The sequence below is a fragment of a genome, unplaced genomic scaffold (genome assembly GCF_019419815.1).
Source record: "Pyrus x bretschneideri cultivar Hongxiangsu unplaced genomic scaffold, Pyrus_bretschneideri_v1 Contig4, whole genome shotgun sequence".
Lineage (NCBI taxonomy): Eukaryota > Viridiplantae > Streptophyta > Magnoliopsida > Rosales > Rosaceae > Pyrus > Pyrus x bretschneideri.
The window spans coordinates 8,950,998-8,970,191 of NW_025999723.1; the positions used below are offsets into that span (position 1 = coordinate 8,950,998).

Genomic DNA, 19,194 nt, shown 5'->3' on the forward strand with positions numbered 1-19,194 from the left:
TGTGCGCCTGCTGCTTCGGCGACTCGAGCTTCGCAGGGACGATGAGTCTGCACGCGGGGACGAAGGCCGAGTCGACTCACCACCGACTCTACGAGTTCGCCAAAGCTGCACTCACCAGAATCTTCGTCCACCCTTACGCCACGGTCCGTCTCCGCCCTAGAAATCTCAATCTCTGCACACAAAAATGGCGCTATCACGGCTTCGCCACCCAGTGATCTCCCGCGCGCCGTCTCTCCTGAAAGCTCGACTTCTCTCCTCCTCCACCAGATCACTCACTCGGTACCCTCTCTCTCTCTATCTCTTCCTTTTTTTTTTTTTTTTTTTTTTTTCCAATCACTTACGATACATTTGGTCATCTAATGAATTGTATGGGATGGTTTTAGTGTAAAGTATTGATTTTTGCGAAATGGGTTGGTGGGAAATTGTTGAAAGATTTGGTATTTGATTGAATTGGAATTGAAATTGTGAGAAGTTTGAGATTTGGGGTGTTGGGGATCGGTGGGTAAGTGTTGGGGTGGCTTCAGTACTGGCATACTTATCATTTTAAGCTAGAGGAACTACTTTTCAGATTGAAAATTTGGAAATTTTAATGTAGGAATATTTGTTTTTAACTGATTGATGAAAATGTGTGTTCTCTGTTTATGAAATAACATTGGGTTTTTGTGATTTTGATAATTGTAGAGTGTGTTAATTGTTGAACCCGACTGGCTGACAAAGTTGCCGATTGAATTTGATCTAGAATATAGGTCCTCAACTTCAGCATTCTGAGCTGAACTGATCACTCGTACTCTCTAGCTTCATGCCTAAATTGTATGATAGCGCTACTTTTTTCGAACAAGACCTAGAATACCTAAGCTTTGTAGACTTAGGAAGATGAACCAACCAAATAAACTAGAAATAAACCTTTACACCCCTAGTACTTAGACACATATGTAGAATATGTATCAATCTAGAGATGCTTATGATTCCTAAAACATATGAAACTTAAGAAAACGAGTAGAAAATAGTTTAAAGCTTCGTTTAGAATTTTATATTCTTGACTAGTAGATGGTGCTATCGTATTTTTGGCCAATAAGTAAGTTTGGATGCTGATTCCCTTACTCTTCTGGGCACTGGATTTTGTTGTAGCTTATGATGCATGGTGAATATAATACCTTTACAGCAGATTGCATGTCCAAGCTATTTAATCTCTGTTCTTGTTTGATGGTGCAGTACTTTCAGTGTGCAAAATTCTGCTGAGCTTTAGATTTCAGCAGATTGAAAATAGTGATTTCTCTCCTCTGCTTCTGTACTTTAGATTTCAGAGATGGACTGTATTTCCATGAACTAACAATTGTCTTAGTTGTTAGCGTGCAATTTAGTCATAAGTTTCAGGCTTCAGCTGTATCTAATAACGGTTGCTGAGTGACGTTTATCTAGGATTCATCTAATATGAAATTTTTAGCTGCTTTTAGTTGCTTGCTTTGGATAATTTTTGGTCTCTTCAATCCTGCATTCTTTGACAGTGGATTACTTTGACAGGAAGATGTAGAGATGCATTTGAAAGATAAGGCAAACACGGCTGATTTAGTTTGCTGCTTGCAGAATTTGCAGGTTTTTAATTTATTTTAAAGATTGGTATTTTCTTTCCATTTTAACAGTCTCGTATGTCTTCCTTTTTGTTTTTAATTTAAGAATTGCATATTCCAAATTAAAAGAATTTTTACTACAGATGTGTTTCCAAACTGAGGAGAGAGCAAGGAAACTATTGCTTAATGTGTCATCCTTATTGAAACCAGGGGGTTATTTTTTCGGTATTACTCCTGACTCATCTACAATATGGTATGGAAGATGCTTGACAAAGATCTGTTGTTTAATTATATATTTTCTATATGTAGCATTGATTTGGTAAAATTGGTACATTTAGTGAACTTTCTTTACATGGCACATCTTTGCCTTTGAGCAGGGAAATAGTGATTGCTAATTTGACATTATGGTCATACAGGGCAAAGTACCAGAAGAATGTTGAAGCATACCACAATAGAAGTGGTGGCATGAAACCAAACATTGTCCCCAATTGCATTAGATCAGAGAACTACACGATTACGTTTGAAGTTGAGGAAGAGAAGTGCGTATAAGCTTGAGATGTTAAGCATGTCGCTCTGAGGTTTTGTTTTCTTGGATGATTTTGGTAATTAGCGCTCAATCCTTTTTCCTAAGTGAATGTACTTCCACTTTCAGGTTTCCTATATTTGGAAAGAAATACCAACTGAAATTTGCTAATGATATCTCTCCTGAAAGTCATCACTTGGTTCATTTCCCAAGCTTTATCAGGTTTAGCGTTGCTTCCAATGTTTGGTCAGAATGCAGGCAGTTGCATTTTTTGTCTGTTTCCTTAGATGTTGATTTTCAATTGATCTTGATAATGACCCCTTATTGTATGTTAACAGGTTAGCCAGAGAAGCTGGTCTTGAGTATGTGGAGATTCAAAACTTAACTGAATTTTACGATGACAACAGGTTTGAATTCTTTTTCTCTTGAATTTTCCACAAGCATTCCAGTATATTTTTCTAACGAAACTTGCTAATAAAAATCTTAAACCATAGTTATTACCCTAATCATTTCACATAACTTTTTCTTTAACTTATCATGGCTGAATTTTTTTTTTCCCCTATATATTTCTGCTGTAAGAACACAATTTGCAGGCATGATAATGAATTCCTGTTCAAACCTTGTGGATCCTCGAGGAAGACTTCTTCCTCGATCATATGATGTATTAGGTAATGATTTTGTTTCTACCATGTTGTCTAATACAACTTGCTAAGTTGCTCCTTATTTTCTTTCCATCATGATAATGAATTTGTGTTCAAACCTTCAAACAAAATTTTCTTTTTCAGGTTTATATACTACGTTTATATTCCAAAAGCCGGACCCTGATATTTCTCCCCCGCTCATGACACCAGAGCTGCACGATGTAACTTACATTCAAGACGAGGTAAGTTTTTTAAAGTTTGCAAAGATTACATGGAAATTGGACCTATGAGTCATGACTATTCTACTAGTCACCGAATACTCAACTTTTTTTAGTCTTAACAGCCAATTTGTTTAAGGTAGATGATATAAGATTGATAGTTATGATGGAAGCCTTTTGATATTGCAGAGCGAGTGGCAAGTACCAGTGACGACTATCTGGAGAGATGACGAAAAGACCGTACCAGTAGAGCTGCCTCATGGCCTGGGAAAGATTAGTGAACAAAAAGGGATTTTGGGTCCAGGCCCTGCTGAGTTACGTTTTTCCGAGGCACTTTAACCTGATGATTGACGTATGCAAGACGAACGTGCATGGAAGGACTGATTATTAACATACAGGAACCCACATTTTTGGTGTAAAGACATTGTAAGAGTAACAGTGGTGTGTCCTGTTTAGATGATATTGTTTTTTAGGAAAACTAATGAAAATGACTTGAAAACTTTGAGTTTTAATGATAAAGACAAAATAAAGAGTAAAGTAAATAGTACCAGGATTGATTAAAAGACCGTACCAATAGAGCCGCCTCCTGGCCTAGGAAAGATTAGTGAACAAAAAGGGATTTTGGGTCCAGGCCTTGCTGAGTTGCGTTTTTCCAAGGCACTTTGACTTGGTGATTGAAGGATGCAGGACGAATGTGCATGGAAGGACTGATTATTAACATACAGGAACCCGCATTTTTGGCATAAAGACATTGTAAGAGTAACAGTGGTGTGTCATGTTTAGATGATATTGTTTTTTAGAAAAATTAATGAAAAGGATTTGAAAACTTTTAGATTTAATGATAAATATAAAATAAAAAGTAAAGTGAATAGTACCAGGATTGACGAAAAGACCATACCAGTAGAGCCGCCTCCTAGCCTGGGAAAGATTAGTGAACAAAAAGGGATTTTGGGTTCAGGCCCTGCTGAGTTGCGTTTTCCGAGGCACTTTGACCTGGTGATTGAGGGATGCAAAACAAACGTGCATGGAAGGACTGATTATTAACATACATGATCCTGCGTTTTTGGCATAAAGACATTGTAAGAGTAACAGTGGTGTGTCCTTTTAGATGATATTGTTTTTTAGGAAAACTAATGAAAAGAACTTGAAAACTTTGAGTTTTAATGATAAAGACAAAATAAAGGGTAAAGTGAATAGTATCAGGATTGACGAAAAAACCGAACCAGTAAAGCCCCCTTCTCGGCCTGGGAAAGATTAATGAACAAAAAGGGATTTTGGGTCCAGGCCCTGCTGAGTTGCATTTTCCCAAGGCACTTTGACTTGGTGATTGAGGGATGCAAGACGAATGTGCATGGAAGGACTGATTATTAACATACAGGAACCTGCGTTTTTGGCATAAAGACATTGTAAGAGTAACAGTGGTGTGTCTTGTTTAGATGATATTGTTTTTTAGGAAAACTAATGAAAATGACTTGAAAACTTTGAGTTTTAATGATAAAGACAAAATAAAGGGTAAAGTGAATAGTATCAGGATTGACGAAATGACCGTACCAGTAGAGCCACCTTCTGGCCTGGGAAAGATTAGTGAACAAAAAGGGATTTTGGGTCCAGGCCCTGCTGAGTTGCGTTTTTCTGAGACACTTTGACCTAGTGATTGAGGGATGCAAGACGAACGTGCATGGAAGGACTGATTATTAACATGTAGGAACCCATGTTTTTGGCGTAAAGACATTGTAAGAGTAACAGTGGTGTGTCATGTTTAGATGATATTGTTTTTTAGAAAAAATAATGAAAAGGACTTGAAAACTTTGAGTTTTAATGATAAAGACAAAATAAAGAGTAAAGTGAATAGTACCAGGATTGACGAAAAGACCGTATCAGTAGAGCCGCCTCCTGGCCTGGGAAAGATTAGTGAACAAAAAGGAATTTTGGGTCCAGGCCCTACTGAGTTGCGTTTTCCCAAGGCACTTTGACCTGGTGATTGAGGGATGCAAGACAAACGTGCATGGAAGGACTGATTATTAACATACAGGAACCCGAGTTTTTGGCGTAAAGGCATTGTAAGAGTAACAGTGGTGTGTCCTGTTTAGATGATATTGTTTTTTAGGAATATTAATGAAAATGACTTGAAAATTTTGAGTTTTAATGATAAAGACAAAATAAAGGGTAAAGTGAATAGTACCAGGATTGACTTTTTAGTGTAAAAAATGTGATTTTTCATTAAAGTGAACAGTACCGTGGACTTTTCGTTAAAACTCCCTTTTTTTGTTTTCTTTTCATGGGGCCGGGTGAAATTGTTAAGATCTGGTGGATTTTGTAAACTAGGTTAAGCTGATGAATGGAATGATTTTATGGTTTGGAAATCTTGTATGATGCTGATGTTGTCGTGTCCTCTCTTGTGTTCCCTCAAAGAAAACCATCGCACATTCTTGTGTTCTGTTTTGTGGGATTTAAAATAATAATAAAAAAAAAAATTAGAAAAAATAAAGAACAGTGGAGGATGCACGCACGCCCAGTGGGACTCGAACCCACAATCGCCTGATTAGAAGTCAGACGCCTTATCCATTAGGCCATGGGCGCTTCTTGTTGGGATTTTTCCTACACGATGATAAAATTAGTCCACTTGAAAGAAATTGACCTCTTTTCTTGGTTTAATCTAACAACATATTATTTTTTTTTTTTTGTCAAACTACCAAAGAAAAGGGCCAAAGGGCCAAAGGTTCACTTCCAACAACATCAATATTGTCCTTAACTTGTTAGTTATCACTTGCACAGTTTGACATGTGTGGGGTTTTATCACAAACGGCTTCAGTGTTGGTTGGAGTGGTGTTAGGACATTTAAACTCTTTTGTTCTCCAAGAGACAACCGATGTTGATATTTCAAAACCCCGCTCACGTAAGACCTAATTAGTGGGTCATACGTGGGAGATCCACAAATCGACAATCACGTGGAGCCAAAGAGACTCACCCAGTATGCAGGGTCAATGGAACTCACCCAACATGTGGGGCCAAGGGACCTAACATCATTGTGTGGGGTCAAGGGGACAGACCCTTCTCATGGTAGTATGGACCTGCTCCCTGGCTCTGATACCATGTTAAATTATCAGAAAGATGGGTCAAAGCCCACTTCCAACAACATGGATATTGCCCCTAACTTGTTAATTACCACCTGCACAGTTCGACAACTTCCAACTAAACAGAACAACCCAGTTCAGCAGGAGTTCATCGAACAATATAACTCAGTTCGATAGCTTCCAACTGAATAGAACAATCCAGTTCAACAGGAATGTGCCAGATTGCCCAGTCTTTTTGTAGTACCCCCTTTCTCTAATCCTTTAGTGTCTGTTCCATCTTCTCTATATATTCATAGAGGTAAGTATTTTAAATGATAATACAACTAATCATGATATTGGTGTGAGTGCTTATAAATTGCTAGCAAGACAGAATCGTGGTGTGCCACCTGACAGGTTTTCTCTGGAATGGAAGGTCAAGTATCTGATTGCTAATTGTGTATCATGGATTAGTGGACAAGTACAAAGTAAGGTTAGTGACTAAGGGGTACACTCAAAGTTAGCAAAAAAAAAACCTTTCTCTGGTACCAAAGATGATTACTGTACGTGTTTTTATTTCCTTAGCTACAAATATGGATTGGCCTCTTAGATAATTGATGTGAAGAATGCATTCCTTCATGGGAGTTTGGGGGAGGAAGTGTATATATTGTCTTTCAACTAGGTTATTGTGCAAGTGGTAGCAAGGTCACTTCTCCCATCAATGTGATATTCAATCTTAACAAGTCCCCTCACATGCGGCGAGTTTTTAAGCCAAATACGCGGACAACGCAAATCGGATGACATGAAACATATGTTGTCGTTGGGCTTCACACGTGGGACAATTGTTTTGATACCATGAAGAAGTTGATGTTCCCTAATAAATCCAATTGACAATATGTTGGAGATCAATAATTTTGGTCTTTTATGTTTTAATTCAATCAATTTGCTCCTTCATGTTTGCTATGGGAGTATGTAGAAAACTTAAGGCTTTAATATTGAGACTCTTCAAGGTTCAAATCCTGATTCTGTCACTGTTTAGGTGATAAATATCTTAATTATTAATTTGTAATACGATGTTACCTTTTTTGTTTTTTTTTTTTGATAGTGGTTATAACTATAAGATATTAGTCTAATTTCCTTTGTTAACATTTTTTCATCCCATTCTCCAAGAAATCGATTGTAAGTGTGATAGAATACACAGATTCTGAATAAATCTCTTATGTCAAAGAAAATAAAAGAATAAGTTGAAGTATTAATTCTTATGTGACACATTTGAATTCAAAATTCTTGCTAGCTACTATATTATGTGATTGTAAATCTAGTCATTGAGCATTGGACGAATAATTTAACGGTTACAAATATTGATATACACTAAAACATAATTGATAAATTAATTAGCCTAATTAATATTATTGAATTGAAAAATAATAATTTGACAAGATAAGCGGAGGCTGATGGTGTGGGTACGTAGCTAGACAGGATACGTGTGCTTGCGTGCTGGTTGCATGCTGCTTTGCATGCTCAAAACGTGGCAAAAGCCGTGGCACCATCTCTGCCAATTGTACTGAATTCCGAACTTTTCAAATTTCTGGCTAAAAATATAAGACAAGGATTGTCTGCCCTCTAACTTCCGATGTTTTCTTATGTCCTCTTGTTTTATATGGTCATGATTAAGTCACGTCAATATTTTATATTGTTTTTAATAAAGATAATAAAACAAAAATGAATAGTAATATAAAATATTGACGTAATTTAACCATGACCACACATACAATAGGGTACGGGAAGGCACCAGAAGTGGGAGGGCAGACAATCCTTGTCCAAAAATATAAGGTAATTTAGCCAAAAATTGATAAAAACTTTATTATTAAGCCATATATCAATGACATATTTTTGTTTTGAATCTAATCAATGATATATGTTTATGGGTTTTATCACAAATAGTTCCTGAAATTAAATCATCTCATCAAGATGGTCCTGAAATTCAAAAACCAATCAAAGTAGTTCATGAAAATGGACGTCTCAAATTAATGTGGTCATTCCGTCACAATTATGTCAAAAATTCTGTTATGTGCTGATGTTACACATAAGAGGATTCCACTAATTAAATATTATGATGCGGAAAAAAAAAAAAAAAAAAGGAAAACAAAAGTTGGTTGTTGTGAAGAAGAAAGCAAGAAGCCTTTGCAGCTGCTCAGAACCCACCAAATCGAGTTGAGGGATTTTGTCTATAGAACTCGTCACTTGTTTCCAATTTTTACAACGATCTAGTTGGGACTTCAATTTTAAAATCCTAACACAATCTTTGATTCTTTAATTTCTAAGGAAGAATATAGCTATATTTCTTTTTTATTGTGAAATTACTAAGAAGGAAGACCAGAGCTATAGCTTGTTTTGTTTTGTTTTGTTTTTTTGTTTTTTTTTTTTTTTTTTTGTGAAACCCTAATCAGATCACTGCCTCTTTCTAATGAGTCCTTCCCCAACCCATCGCTCTAAACCCACTCTCACAGATCTTACCCTGTTCCCCTTTGATGCAAGCCCCCTACGCCAACCTTGATTACTTGTTTAATTTTGTCTGACGGTAGTGATCTTAATTTGGGTTTTGATTCAGGCGAAAATAGATATGAGAGAGAGAGAGAGAGAGAGAGATAAATGAGTCGTATGAGCGGCAAGTTTAAAAGAAAAAAATCCCTCAACTCGATTTTGTGGGTTCTGGGCAGCTGCAGAGGCTTCTTGCTTTGTTCTTCATGATAACTAACTTCTGTTTTCCTTTTTGTTTTTCCACATCATAATATTTAATTAGACTTGTGGGATCCACTTATGTGCCACATCAGTACATAACATAATTTTTGACAGAATTGTGATGGAATGACCACATTGATTTGCGATGTCCATTTTCAGGGACTACATTGATCGATTTTGGATTTCAGGAACCATCTTGATGTGATAGGTCAATTTCAGGGAGCATTTGTGATTAAAAAAAAAAACTTATGTAAAAATAATAAATAAATTATTATTAAATACTACCATTATATAAAAATAATAAATAAATTATTATTTAAATATTTTTAATTCACATAATAATATTTAATTAGACTTGTGGGACCTAATTATGTGCCACATCAGCCCATAACAGAATTTTTGATGAAATTGTGACGGAAAAATCACATTGATTTGGAACACTTATTTTCAGGAATTACATTGATTGATTTTCAATTTCAGAGACAACTTGCTAGGATGAGCCATTTTCAAGGACCATTTGTGATAAAAACACTTACATAACTAATAAAATAACAAATAAAAACAAAGAAGATTCATCTTCTTCTAATCCCCATCCCACTCCGCCGCATCAAGCCTGTACCACCATGCTCGCTTCTAGAGTAAGCAAAAATAGAAAAAAAGGATGAATGTCAGAGATCTGTACCCAGCACCTCAACCCACCTTGCCGCTCATGCAACTCATTTCTCTCTCTCTCATCTATTATCATCGGAATCGAATCCCAAATATCATTATCGTCGGACAAAATGAAACACGTAATCAAGGTTGGGGTATGAGGCTTGCATCAAAGGGGAAGAGGGTGAGATCCGTGATAGTGGGTTTGGAGCGACAGGTTAGGGAAAGACCCATTAGGGAGGGGCAGTGATCTGATTAGGGTTTCACACAAGAAAAACTAGAGTTTTGCTATTCCTTCTTAGTAATTTCACAATAAAAAAAAAACTATATTCTTCCTTTGAAATTAAAGAATTTTTCCACAAAAAATTGTGTTAGGATTTTAAAACTGAAGTCCCCAACTGGATCGTTACGAAAATTGGAAATAGGTGATGAGTTCTACAGAAAAAATCCCTCAACTCAATTTGGTGGGTTATGGGAAGTCGTAAAGGCTTCTTGCTTTGTTCTTCACGACACCCAACTTATGTTTTTCTTCTTTTTTTTTTCCACCTTTAATTAGACTTGTGGGACCCACTTATGTGTCATATTAGTACATAACATAATTTTTGACAAAATTGTAATGGAAGGACCACATTGATTTGCAATATACTTTTTTAGGGATTACATTGATCGATTTTGAATTTCAAGGACCATCTTGATGAGATGGGTCAGTTTCAAGGACCATTTGTGATAAAAACCCTTTATAGAAAAATAATAAATAAATTATTTAAATATTTTTAATCACATAATAATATTTAATTAGACTTACGGGACCCATTTATGTGCCACATCTACACATAACATAATTTTTTACGGAATTGTGACAGAATGATCACATTGAAGGGACTATATTGATTGATTTTCAATTTCAGAGACCATCTTGATGGGATGAGTCAATTTCAGGGACCATTTGTGATAGAAACCCAATTTTTATTAATTAGGCATAGTTCAATGATGAATGCCACACAGGCTTTAAGTCATTATAAATAGTTAGAATTTGACTATTCTATCCTTCTCTTTTTCTCTCTCTATAAATGTCATATGGGCTTAAGCTATTATAAATACAAATTTACATCATTTTCAGATCAATTTTGGGGAGATCCTCCGGGCTGATCGATCTCATCCATTGATACAAATCCAACGGCCAAAATTAATCTCTTATCCTTCTCTTTTCCCCTCAACTCTTCTCTTTCTCAACCTTGAACTACCAACTCCCCAAATTCCAAATTCAATTCAACCCCACCTCAAAATCAGCCCCAACACCGATGCAACCACCAATTGTAGGCCCCTCACCTTACCCTTTCCAAAATCAGTCCCACAATGGCCACCTCCCCCAATTGCAAGTCCCTTGATCTTAAAATCTCAGTCGATGTTAACAAAACAATAAAGAGAGAGGCCGTGCAAACCAATGTCTTTTGATTGTAGAGATCTTTTTCATAACTATGAAAGAATTACAGAGAGAGAAATCTCAAAGATGAAGAAGAAGAAAGAGATGACAAATAAAAAGCTAAAACAGTAAGGGAGCACGAAAAAAAAAAAAAAATCAAACTTTAAGCACATATGACCTGTAATTGAATTTGAGGTTTGTTAGCAACAGTGGGTGTGGGGGTGCAACGAAGAAAGAGAAGTTGAGGGGAAAGAGAGGCGGGGGAAGAGGTATCGGCCTTTGGATTTCTATTCATATGGAACTAATCTTGAGAGGATCTGAATCCTATAAATAGTTAGAACATGTATATTCTATCACTCTCTCTCACCATTTGTTTACATGGATGAGTTTACTCAACTAGACATCCAAATGTAAAAATAAAATAAATAAATAAAACCAGGAAACATACATTGCATTAGAGTGTATGAATCCAAATGTAAAAAAACAGAGCTAGGAAATAGACATTGTATTATAGTGTTTAAATCTAAATGTAAAAATCAGGAGTTGCATGAGGTGTGAAGTGTAGGAGACGTGTGAGTGATGGAAAAAATAGAGCCAAGAAACGGATACTCAAACGCAGCGTTTGAATCCAAAATTGAAAAACAAAATTAGGAAACGGACATTGCATTGCAGTGTTTAATCCAAATGTACAAAGGAACATGTAGAAGGCATGTGAGTGATGGAAAAAACGAAACCAGTAAATAGACACTACATTGCAGCGTCTGAATCCAAATGTAAAAAACAAAATCAAGAAACAGACATTGCAATGCAATGTCTGATCCGTATTGACTTATTCTGAATATAAAACTATGAGAAAAAGAGTGTTAGTTGAAGTGAGTGCCAGCTGTAGTGACAAATTTTGGAATTTTTGTTTATTTTAAATGCATTTAAGTAACACAATACATGATTGACCTATTTATAATTAACATAAATGTTGTTGATCTATTGTTAATATTATAACTTTTTATTGATTTTTCACAAAATCACCCAAAAATATATAATATTGCTGCTTTAGGTTACCTCACCAGTCACCAGTCTTGTAAGTGCATACTCAGTCCATATATGGAATTTTAAGTAAGTGTTTAAAATTTATTTGATGCGGTCGATATTTTTATAGAAATAAAAAAAAAAAAACTAGAGAATGTATGAAAATGGAGCTGAATTTTAAACGTAATTTCATATTAGAGAAGCTCTTCAATTTAGGCTAAAATCGACAGATAATGTCAATTTCTAACAATCTGTTAAATATCGAATAAACTTTTATATTCTTCCATACAAATGTTTAACAATCTCTAAAGTTTCATTTTAAATTCTACCATTTCTATCGAAAACAACCGATATAGATATTAATGTTCGATATATCCGTTAATATTTCTACAAATTTGCATATTGATATTTTTACGGATATCAATATGTTAAACACTGTTTCCAGTTTATACAAGACTCCATTCATTTTGTTTTCTTTTAATATTGTTTTTCTTCTTACATTAATTGCATTTGTATTAAGCAATATGAGTTAAAAAAAATTGGAATTACACTTTACAACTTTTAAGATAGGACCAATATTTTAAAATAGATTACGAGATTTCAATTTTATTACATTGCATTTAATATTGTTGAATTAAATCAGCTTACATCTTTTGTCTGTTTGAACATCACCGATATTTTAAAATAGATTATGATATTTTATTATAGCAAGGGAATGATTCATAATTATTGTATCAATTTAAGAGATGAAGAAATTTCAAATTCAAAACACATAGATAGAAACGCAACATTATATTTACTAAATGATAATACCAAGTAATAACAAACAACAAATAAAACGCAAAATTCATCGAAATGACTAGAATAGATCCACGATCTTTTAAACTCAAGCTAAACTAGATTGAAAAAAAATAGAGAAATAATTGAGCATCCAATATGAAAAGAGTAAATATAGTTTCCACTATCTTCAATTCTTTATGCAATCACGTCTTTTTACCATAGTGGACCGTCGAGTGGATAAGATTCTCAACAGTCACTAAAAAACGTTACATTATTGGCTAGTGATTAGTTGAAAGTTTAAGACTTTGACTAAATTGCGACAGTGTTAGGGGCATTTCATTCACAACGAGACAAATTATTAAATAACAAAACTCCGGCTGAGAAGGCGCGTGGGGCTGAGGGCTGAGTGAGTCAAACAAAGCTCCAAATTTGCCGTTCCAAGGAAAGAAGAATTTTGTCCAACCACATTAACTTAAACTGTAATCCATTTACACTAATCACACTGTTTTAGGACTGCAAATCATTCTAATTTATGTTTTAATATCGGTGGTACCATAGTTTAACGTTATATTTATTTTCACTACACAACGAGTAAAGAGTTTTGAGTTTATAAATAACAAGGAGGATGTTTAATATATGTGTTGAGTTTGAATTCTAGCTCAATTTTTATTATTTTTAAATTAAAATATCGTTGTGTCGAAGAAAATTGTTGTCTAAATTATTGTGCAATGATTAATATATGATTCAGCCATTTGTACAACATAACCAGATCTCGTTGAACAATTTACACGTATGCTACACTCCTCCCCTCCAACCCCACCTGTCTCCCCCAACCTCAGGAAGTTTCCCATTTTCCATCTCTCTCTCTCTCTCCTCCTCCTCTCGTTCTTGTGTTTTATCAAAAATAAACAGAACCACCTTCACATAACTAAACAAGAATTGAGAAATAGTGAAAGCTTTTTGTTGTTATTTAATTAATTTGATGAGTGTAAATTGAGTTAAAACCAGCATCAAAGAATGAAGGGTTCTTCACCAAAAGGAGGGAGCCACAATTATGATTACTCGTTCAAGATTTTGCTGACCGGTGATTCTGGTGTTGGAAAGAGCAGCCTTCTCCTGAGCTTCATCTCCACTTTTGTTCAAGACTTGCCCCCCACCATTGGTAATTTTTTGAAGTTTATCTCCTACGATTTTCAATTGATATTGGTTAGTTCTTGCATCGTTTTTTTTTTTGAAATTCATGAATCAGTGACATGTTCAAGTGCTTATTTTGGTTCTAATTAACTCTTTTTAAATACCCAGTTTTTGTTTCTTTATGTTGCAAATACCATCTAGACCTGGGGTTAGTCAAGGTAAGTCAAGTTAGCTCGAGAAGTGTGCTCCCTCTAAGTTTGAATCACTCTTCTCGCGGTTTAGATGAATTTTATGTAAATTATCTAGAAAAATATTCAAGTAAGCGACGGTTTGCATAAGATAATTTCTGTATTTAGGGTTAGAAATATAGTTTGCATGTATATCCGCTTATATTTTCATGTCCTCAAACAGTTATCATGCAATTGTAGTTGGGGACAATAATAGCTTTTATCTTGCTTGCATCTCGTAAATACCGATTTCAGTGTAATTACTCACTTCCCTAAACGGAGCAGAACTCCTTGTGATTCCTATACAATTGTTAGGTTTCCGGCATATGCCTTGCTCTTCGCCGGCGGACTAATTTCCGCTATTTTCATGTGGAAGTTTCGAGGCGAATTGTGAAATTCTTGATTGACTGTAATTTTCGGATTGTCATTATTTTTGGTGCTGATGTGCTTTACCAACCATTTGAAGGTGTGGATTTTAAGGTCAAGCAGATTTTAGTTGGCGGAAAGAGATTGAAGCTTACAATCTGGGACACAGGTATTCAGTGGACCTAACTATAATCTGTCAACTTCCTTGAGACTTCAACAAGGAAATATATTCTCCTCATTAGTTTTCTTTCAATACTAAAACGTTGATTTTACTTGGCTTTTAAGCAAATTGTTGATTTTATACTTGACTTCAAGAAAAAATATTCTCCTCGTTTATTCGTCAAGTGTTCTTCTTTTGGTGTTGCAGCTGGACAGGAGAGGTTTGGAACGGTAATAAGTTCGTATTACAGAGGTGCACATGGTATCATTCTTGGTACGTATGTCGTATGTCATTGTCATTGCGTTTATGTAAACCTTACATTGCGCATTTTTTGAGTGGCTTTCAATTATCAGAAGCAAAGGAAAAGGGTGCTTGGCCATTGAAAACATAATATTCCGTTGCACTTTGATATATATGTATGTGTGTGTGTGTGTATATATATATATATATATATATATATATTTTCACTATAGAGGTGACTTAGAAGTTCATAACGCATCCCCTTTCGACTCTGACTCTCCCATTCCAATTGTTTTTCTTTCTGTTGCTTCGAACGTAGCTGCTTCAGAAAAAAAATCTGACTGATTTGCCATTTGATTTCAATCTTAGTGTATGACGTGACACGGCGAGAAACCTTTACAAACTTGTTGAATATCTGGGCGAAGGAAGTAGAGACGTACTCCACTAATACCGAGTGTATCAAAATTCTAGTAGGGAATAAAGTTGACAGGGTAAGTTTGTTTGTGCTGTGGTTTCTTAAACTTCTTTCTTTTAGTGTACGCTCTGAGTTTCATTTAGTAGATGCTGTGAGTTTTCCTGCTTCTCGAAGCTGCTGTTGATATCTGATTCCTATATTGTTCAACACTTTCCAGGAAAACGAGAGGGCTGTAACTCGAGAAGAGGGCATGGCTCTTGCACAGGAGCATAAATGTTTGTTTCTTGAATGCAGTGCGAAAACTAGAGAAAATGTTCAACAATGCTTTAAAGATCTCACACTGAAGGTATATTCTTTTGGAAAGGCTTGCATTTTTTCGACTTCAGACATACGAGCCAAATGATTTTCTGTCGAGTTTGCTGCAATAATTCCCTAACTCCCATGGCATAGGCTTTCATTTAACTTCGTTACAATCCTAATATTTTGACAGATGCTGGAGGTGCCGAGTTTACTAGACAGTGGATCTGTAGAAGTGAAGAGACACATTTTGAAGCAGAAACAAGAAGATCGATTTCCTTGCAATGGTGATTGCTGTTCTTGATGACAACGCTAGAGAACGTTGGTACAAGAATCGGTGTAATGACAATTGGCGGCTGTGTACTCTTCGAAGGGCTTTTGTCAAGCCATTGCCATCACTCCCATTACCAATTTGAGAACTAAGGTTATAGTAAAAAGGTTCTGGTTTAGCTATATTTGTTTGGACATCGAACTTAGTATTACGCAGAAGGTGTTAGTAGTTTGCTTGAGTTTTAGTCAATTTGTTTAGGGCGTTTCAGAGAAATACAGATTAGAGAGTACTGGTTGGAAAAACAATAAAATAAATCGCTCTGCGTCGATAAATGTCTGTAAATTATATGAGATGTACATAAAATGAACAGCACAGATAACGGCTTCGATGTACAAATGGAAAGTGGGATTTTGCATCCTTATTTGAGTTTTTAGCATTTTTCTTCAATCATGTCTTCATTCATTGTTCATGATAACGAAATCCCTCATTGTTTTCGTCCGTGTGAAAAACGTGATGAATGAATTCAGGAAGATCCATTCTATCTCGGAATCATTCTCGTTACTACTCCCACCGTTGTTGGTCCTCTTGACATAACATTCGGCTCTCTGGTTCGGTAGGAAAGAAACGAGTAGAGCCAATGACCAGTTCCGCTATGGAGCCACATGTATACCTAGAAGACAGCTAAAACCCTAAAACACCAGTCTCATCAAAATGTCTTGGCCGGAGTCCGCCGGACATTGTCTTTCTGTACAATATAACTCAACTTCACCGGATAACGTCATCTTAGTTTCCGATCTGCCATCAAACCGTGGTTTTTGTGAGCTTCGAAGAGGATTGACAATGTATTCTGCTTATGAAACCGGATTCACTAAAATAATCCCACACAATTAGCACCAAAACTTATACACAAGTCCCTATCTAATCACTACAATAATCTTCATAGACAAAATGGCGGCTAAAGCATTACAGCGCCAGAACGTTTTAGCCATCTTTTCACCTCCAAAGGCCTTATGCTTTGCACAAACAAAGCTGGAATATAACTCAGTTAAATTGTCTACTCAAAGTCTCCGACAAACTTGAACCTCCAACGTAACAAGAAACAAACCATCCTAGACTCGGCCTGTCCTCTTCACATGCGTATTACTCAGTTAAGCCCATGACACATTATGGAGGAGCTTTCCAATCTTCCAAGCTTCTAAGAGGGGTTCGTGAATGTGTCCGCTGCTGAGCGAAAATTCTCAACTCGTAGCAGTCACTCGAAAGATTTGTTCGGGGGTTTTGGTTTGGCTCTCTCTTTAGCAACATGGTTAAAGTGGGAAGCTTGCATGAGAATTTGATGATTTGGATATGCATGGTTGATGGTAATAGTGCCCTTGCATCTTTCGAACAAGTCGTACCTTTGATTAATGCGAAACTAAACTCCTTTATCACCAATAATCTCCACAGGAACAGTTCCCATCTTTAAAATGATGGAACCTATTCAAGTCTCTTACAATTATCTCCCGTTTGTAGATTCTCGATATTAGCTTGGTGGCTGTGTGGCAATCTCCACAGATTCGAAGGTTCTTGGTCACTCGAAGAACTACTCCAGGACTAGTATTAAGAAGTCCAAAGGCAATGGCAAGCTTTTCACTGTGGGTTGTCAGGCTATGTTCTTTCTCCTCCTCACTAACATCATGCAAAACAAAGCTAGTGTCAGGTACATAACCGGCTGCCTTAATTTTCTTTGGTAACTCGTCCAGCAAGAACTCGTAAATTTCTTTTGCTTGAGGGTGAGATGTATCTCCACCAAGAAACAAGTGAGCTTTCCCATTGACCTCTGTCCAACTGCATCCAGGGTTCTTCTTCACGCCTTGAGCTTTCAAAAGAACTCTCAAATTGTCCACTTCCTTCCACATGCCGGCTTCAGCATATATGTTTGACAGCATGACATAGTTGCCACTATTTTCTGGTTCTAAGATGAATAGATTTCTAGCTGCAATTTCGGCAATTTCCAAGTTATGGTGTTTCCGACAAGCCGATAACATTGCACCCCAAATGCTTGGCCCTGCTTGCATTGGCATTTTACTTATAAGATCTTTAGCTTCTGCCAAGCGCCCTGCACGACCCAGAAGATCAACAACACAAGCATAATGTTCAACCCTGGGTTCGACAGAGTATACTGTTTTCATGTAATTGAAGTATTTTAGGCCAACATCAACAAGCCCTGAATGGCTGCATCCTGATAACAACCCTGTGAATGTAATGTTATCAGGTTGAACCCCGGCCACGATCATGTCCTCAAAGGTGGAAACAGCTTCTGATCCGCGTCCATGTGAGGCATAAGCTGTTATCATTGTATTCCATGCAACTACATTATTTTGAGTTCGACGTACTCTTTCGAAACACTGATGAGCATCCAAAAGGCTCCCACATTTAGCATACATTGCGAGGAGTGCTGTCTGTATGGAAACATTAGACTCTAAACCAATCCTGCTCGCAAAGTTGTGAATTTTTCTCCCTCGCTCGAGGGCAGCGGAATGTGCACATGCAGGAAGAACACTCATTATCGTCACCCAGTTCGGCTTAACCTTCGAATCTTTCTTCAACATCTCATCAAACAAAAACAATGCTTGCTCCGCAAGCCCATTTTGAGTGTACCCTGATATCATAGCCGTCCAAGAAACAATATTTCTGTCCGGCATTTGCCCAAACAAACCCTCAGCAAGACAAATCTCCCCATCTTTCATGTATCCCGCAATCAATGCATTCCAAGACGAAACATCTCTCACAGTCATTTTATCGAACAGCCTACGTGCATCACTCATATCACAACATTTCACATACATGTTGATCAAAGAAGTCCCAACATACATATCAGATTCTAACCCAACTCTCAAACTCAACCCATGAACACATTTTCCAATCCAAATCCTCGACAGTTCCGCACAACACTTGAGAACAAAAGGGTACGTAAAGTTGTCTCCTTTAAGCCCTAAAGAATGCATTCTGCCATAGATTTCCATGGTTTCCTCAGAGAACCCATGTAGCGTATACGCCCGAATGATCGAATTATAAAGAAGCGTTGATGGTTGTTTACTCTGTGGAAGATAGCGACGGCTGAGTCGAGATCATCTGAGCTTGCATACATTGCGACCATCTTGGCGCCGAGATATGCATCGGGTTCGAACCCACGTAGGGCCATCTGCGCGTGGACTTGTTGGCCTAGTTTCAGCAAGTTCTTGCCAGTCAAGGACTGAAAAATTGGTGCATAGAATGAAACGAAGCGTGGATCTTGTGCCAGCAGTGGTTTTAGGAGGGTGCGCATGGTTGCGTGCGGTGAAAGCAATGCAGCACCGCTTTCGGGTAGTGGACGAGAAGGACGTTAAATTTGAGGAAAAGAGAACGGACCCTATTATTTTCATACCATCTAAACAATTTGTTGGAAGAAAATGGCATTGCTCCAATTTTACTTATTGATTA

At 36.7% G+C, this 19,194-nt stretch overlaps 3 protein-coding genes and 1 non-coding gene across 4 annotated transcripts; 2 read left to right on the plus strand and 2 right to left on the minus strand.

Moving 5' to 3' along the window:
• Positions 1-51: 51 nt before the first annotated feature.
• Positions 52-3,449, plus strand: LOC125468835 (mRNA cap guanine-N7 methyltransferase 2-like; the record flags this gene model as incomplete). The annotated part of the gene is made up of 9 exons (XM_048565310.1): positions 52-279; positions 1,522-1,593; positions 1,712-1,821; positions 1,985-2,107; positions 2,221-2,313; positions 2,430-2,498; positions 2,671-2,759; positions 2,877-2,974; positions 3,140-3,449. Coding segments are annotated over 9 exons (1,032 nt in total), but the record flags the coding sequence as incomplete, so codon positions are not given.
• A 2,008-nt stretch (positions 3,450-5,457) lies between these two features.
• Positions 5,458-5,530, minus strand: TRNAR-UCU. The gene has a single exon. It is a non-coding gene; the product is annotated as a tRNA-Arg (tRNA).
• A 7,898-nt stretch (positions 5,531-13,428) lies between these two features.
• Positions 13,429-16,165, plus strand: LOC103934445 (ras-related protein RABC2a-like). Its single transcript, XM_048565007.1, has 6 exons — positions 13,429-13,784; positions 14,450-14,518; positions 14,717-14,782; positions 15,119-15,240; positions 15,382-15,510; positions 15,655-16,165. The coding sequence occupies exons 1-6, from the start codon at positions 13,640-13,642 to the stop codon at positions 15,763-15,765; spliced, it is 642 nt and encodes a 213-aa protein (XP_048420964.1). The 5' UTR covers positions 13,429-13,639; the 3' UTR covers positions 15,766-16,165.
• Positions 16,038-19,128, minus strand: LOC125468724 (putative pentatricopeptide repeat-containing protein At3g49142). The gene has a single exon (XM_048565006.1). The coding sequence runs from the start codon at positions 18,735-18,737 to the stop codon at positions 17,160-17,162; it is 1,578 nt and encodes a 525-aa protein (XP_048420963.1). The 5' UTR covers positions 18,738-19,128; the 3' UTR covers positions 16,038-17,159.
• Positions 19,129-19,194: the final 66 nt, after the last annotated feature.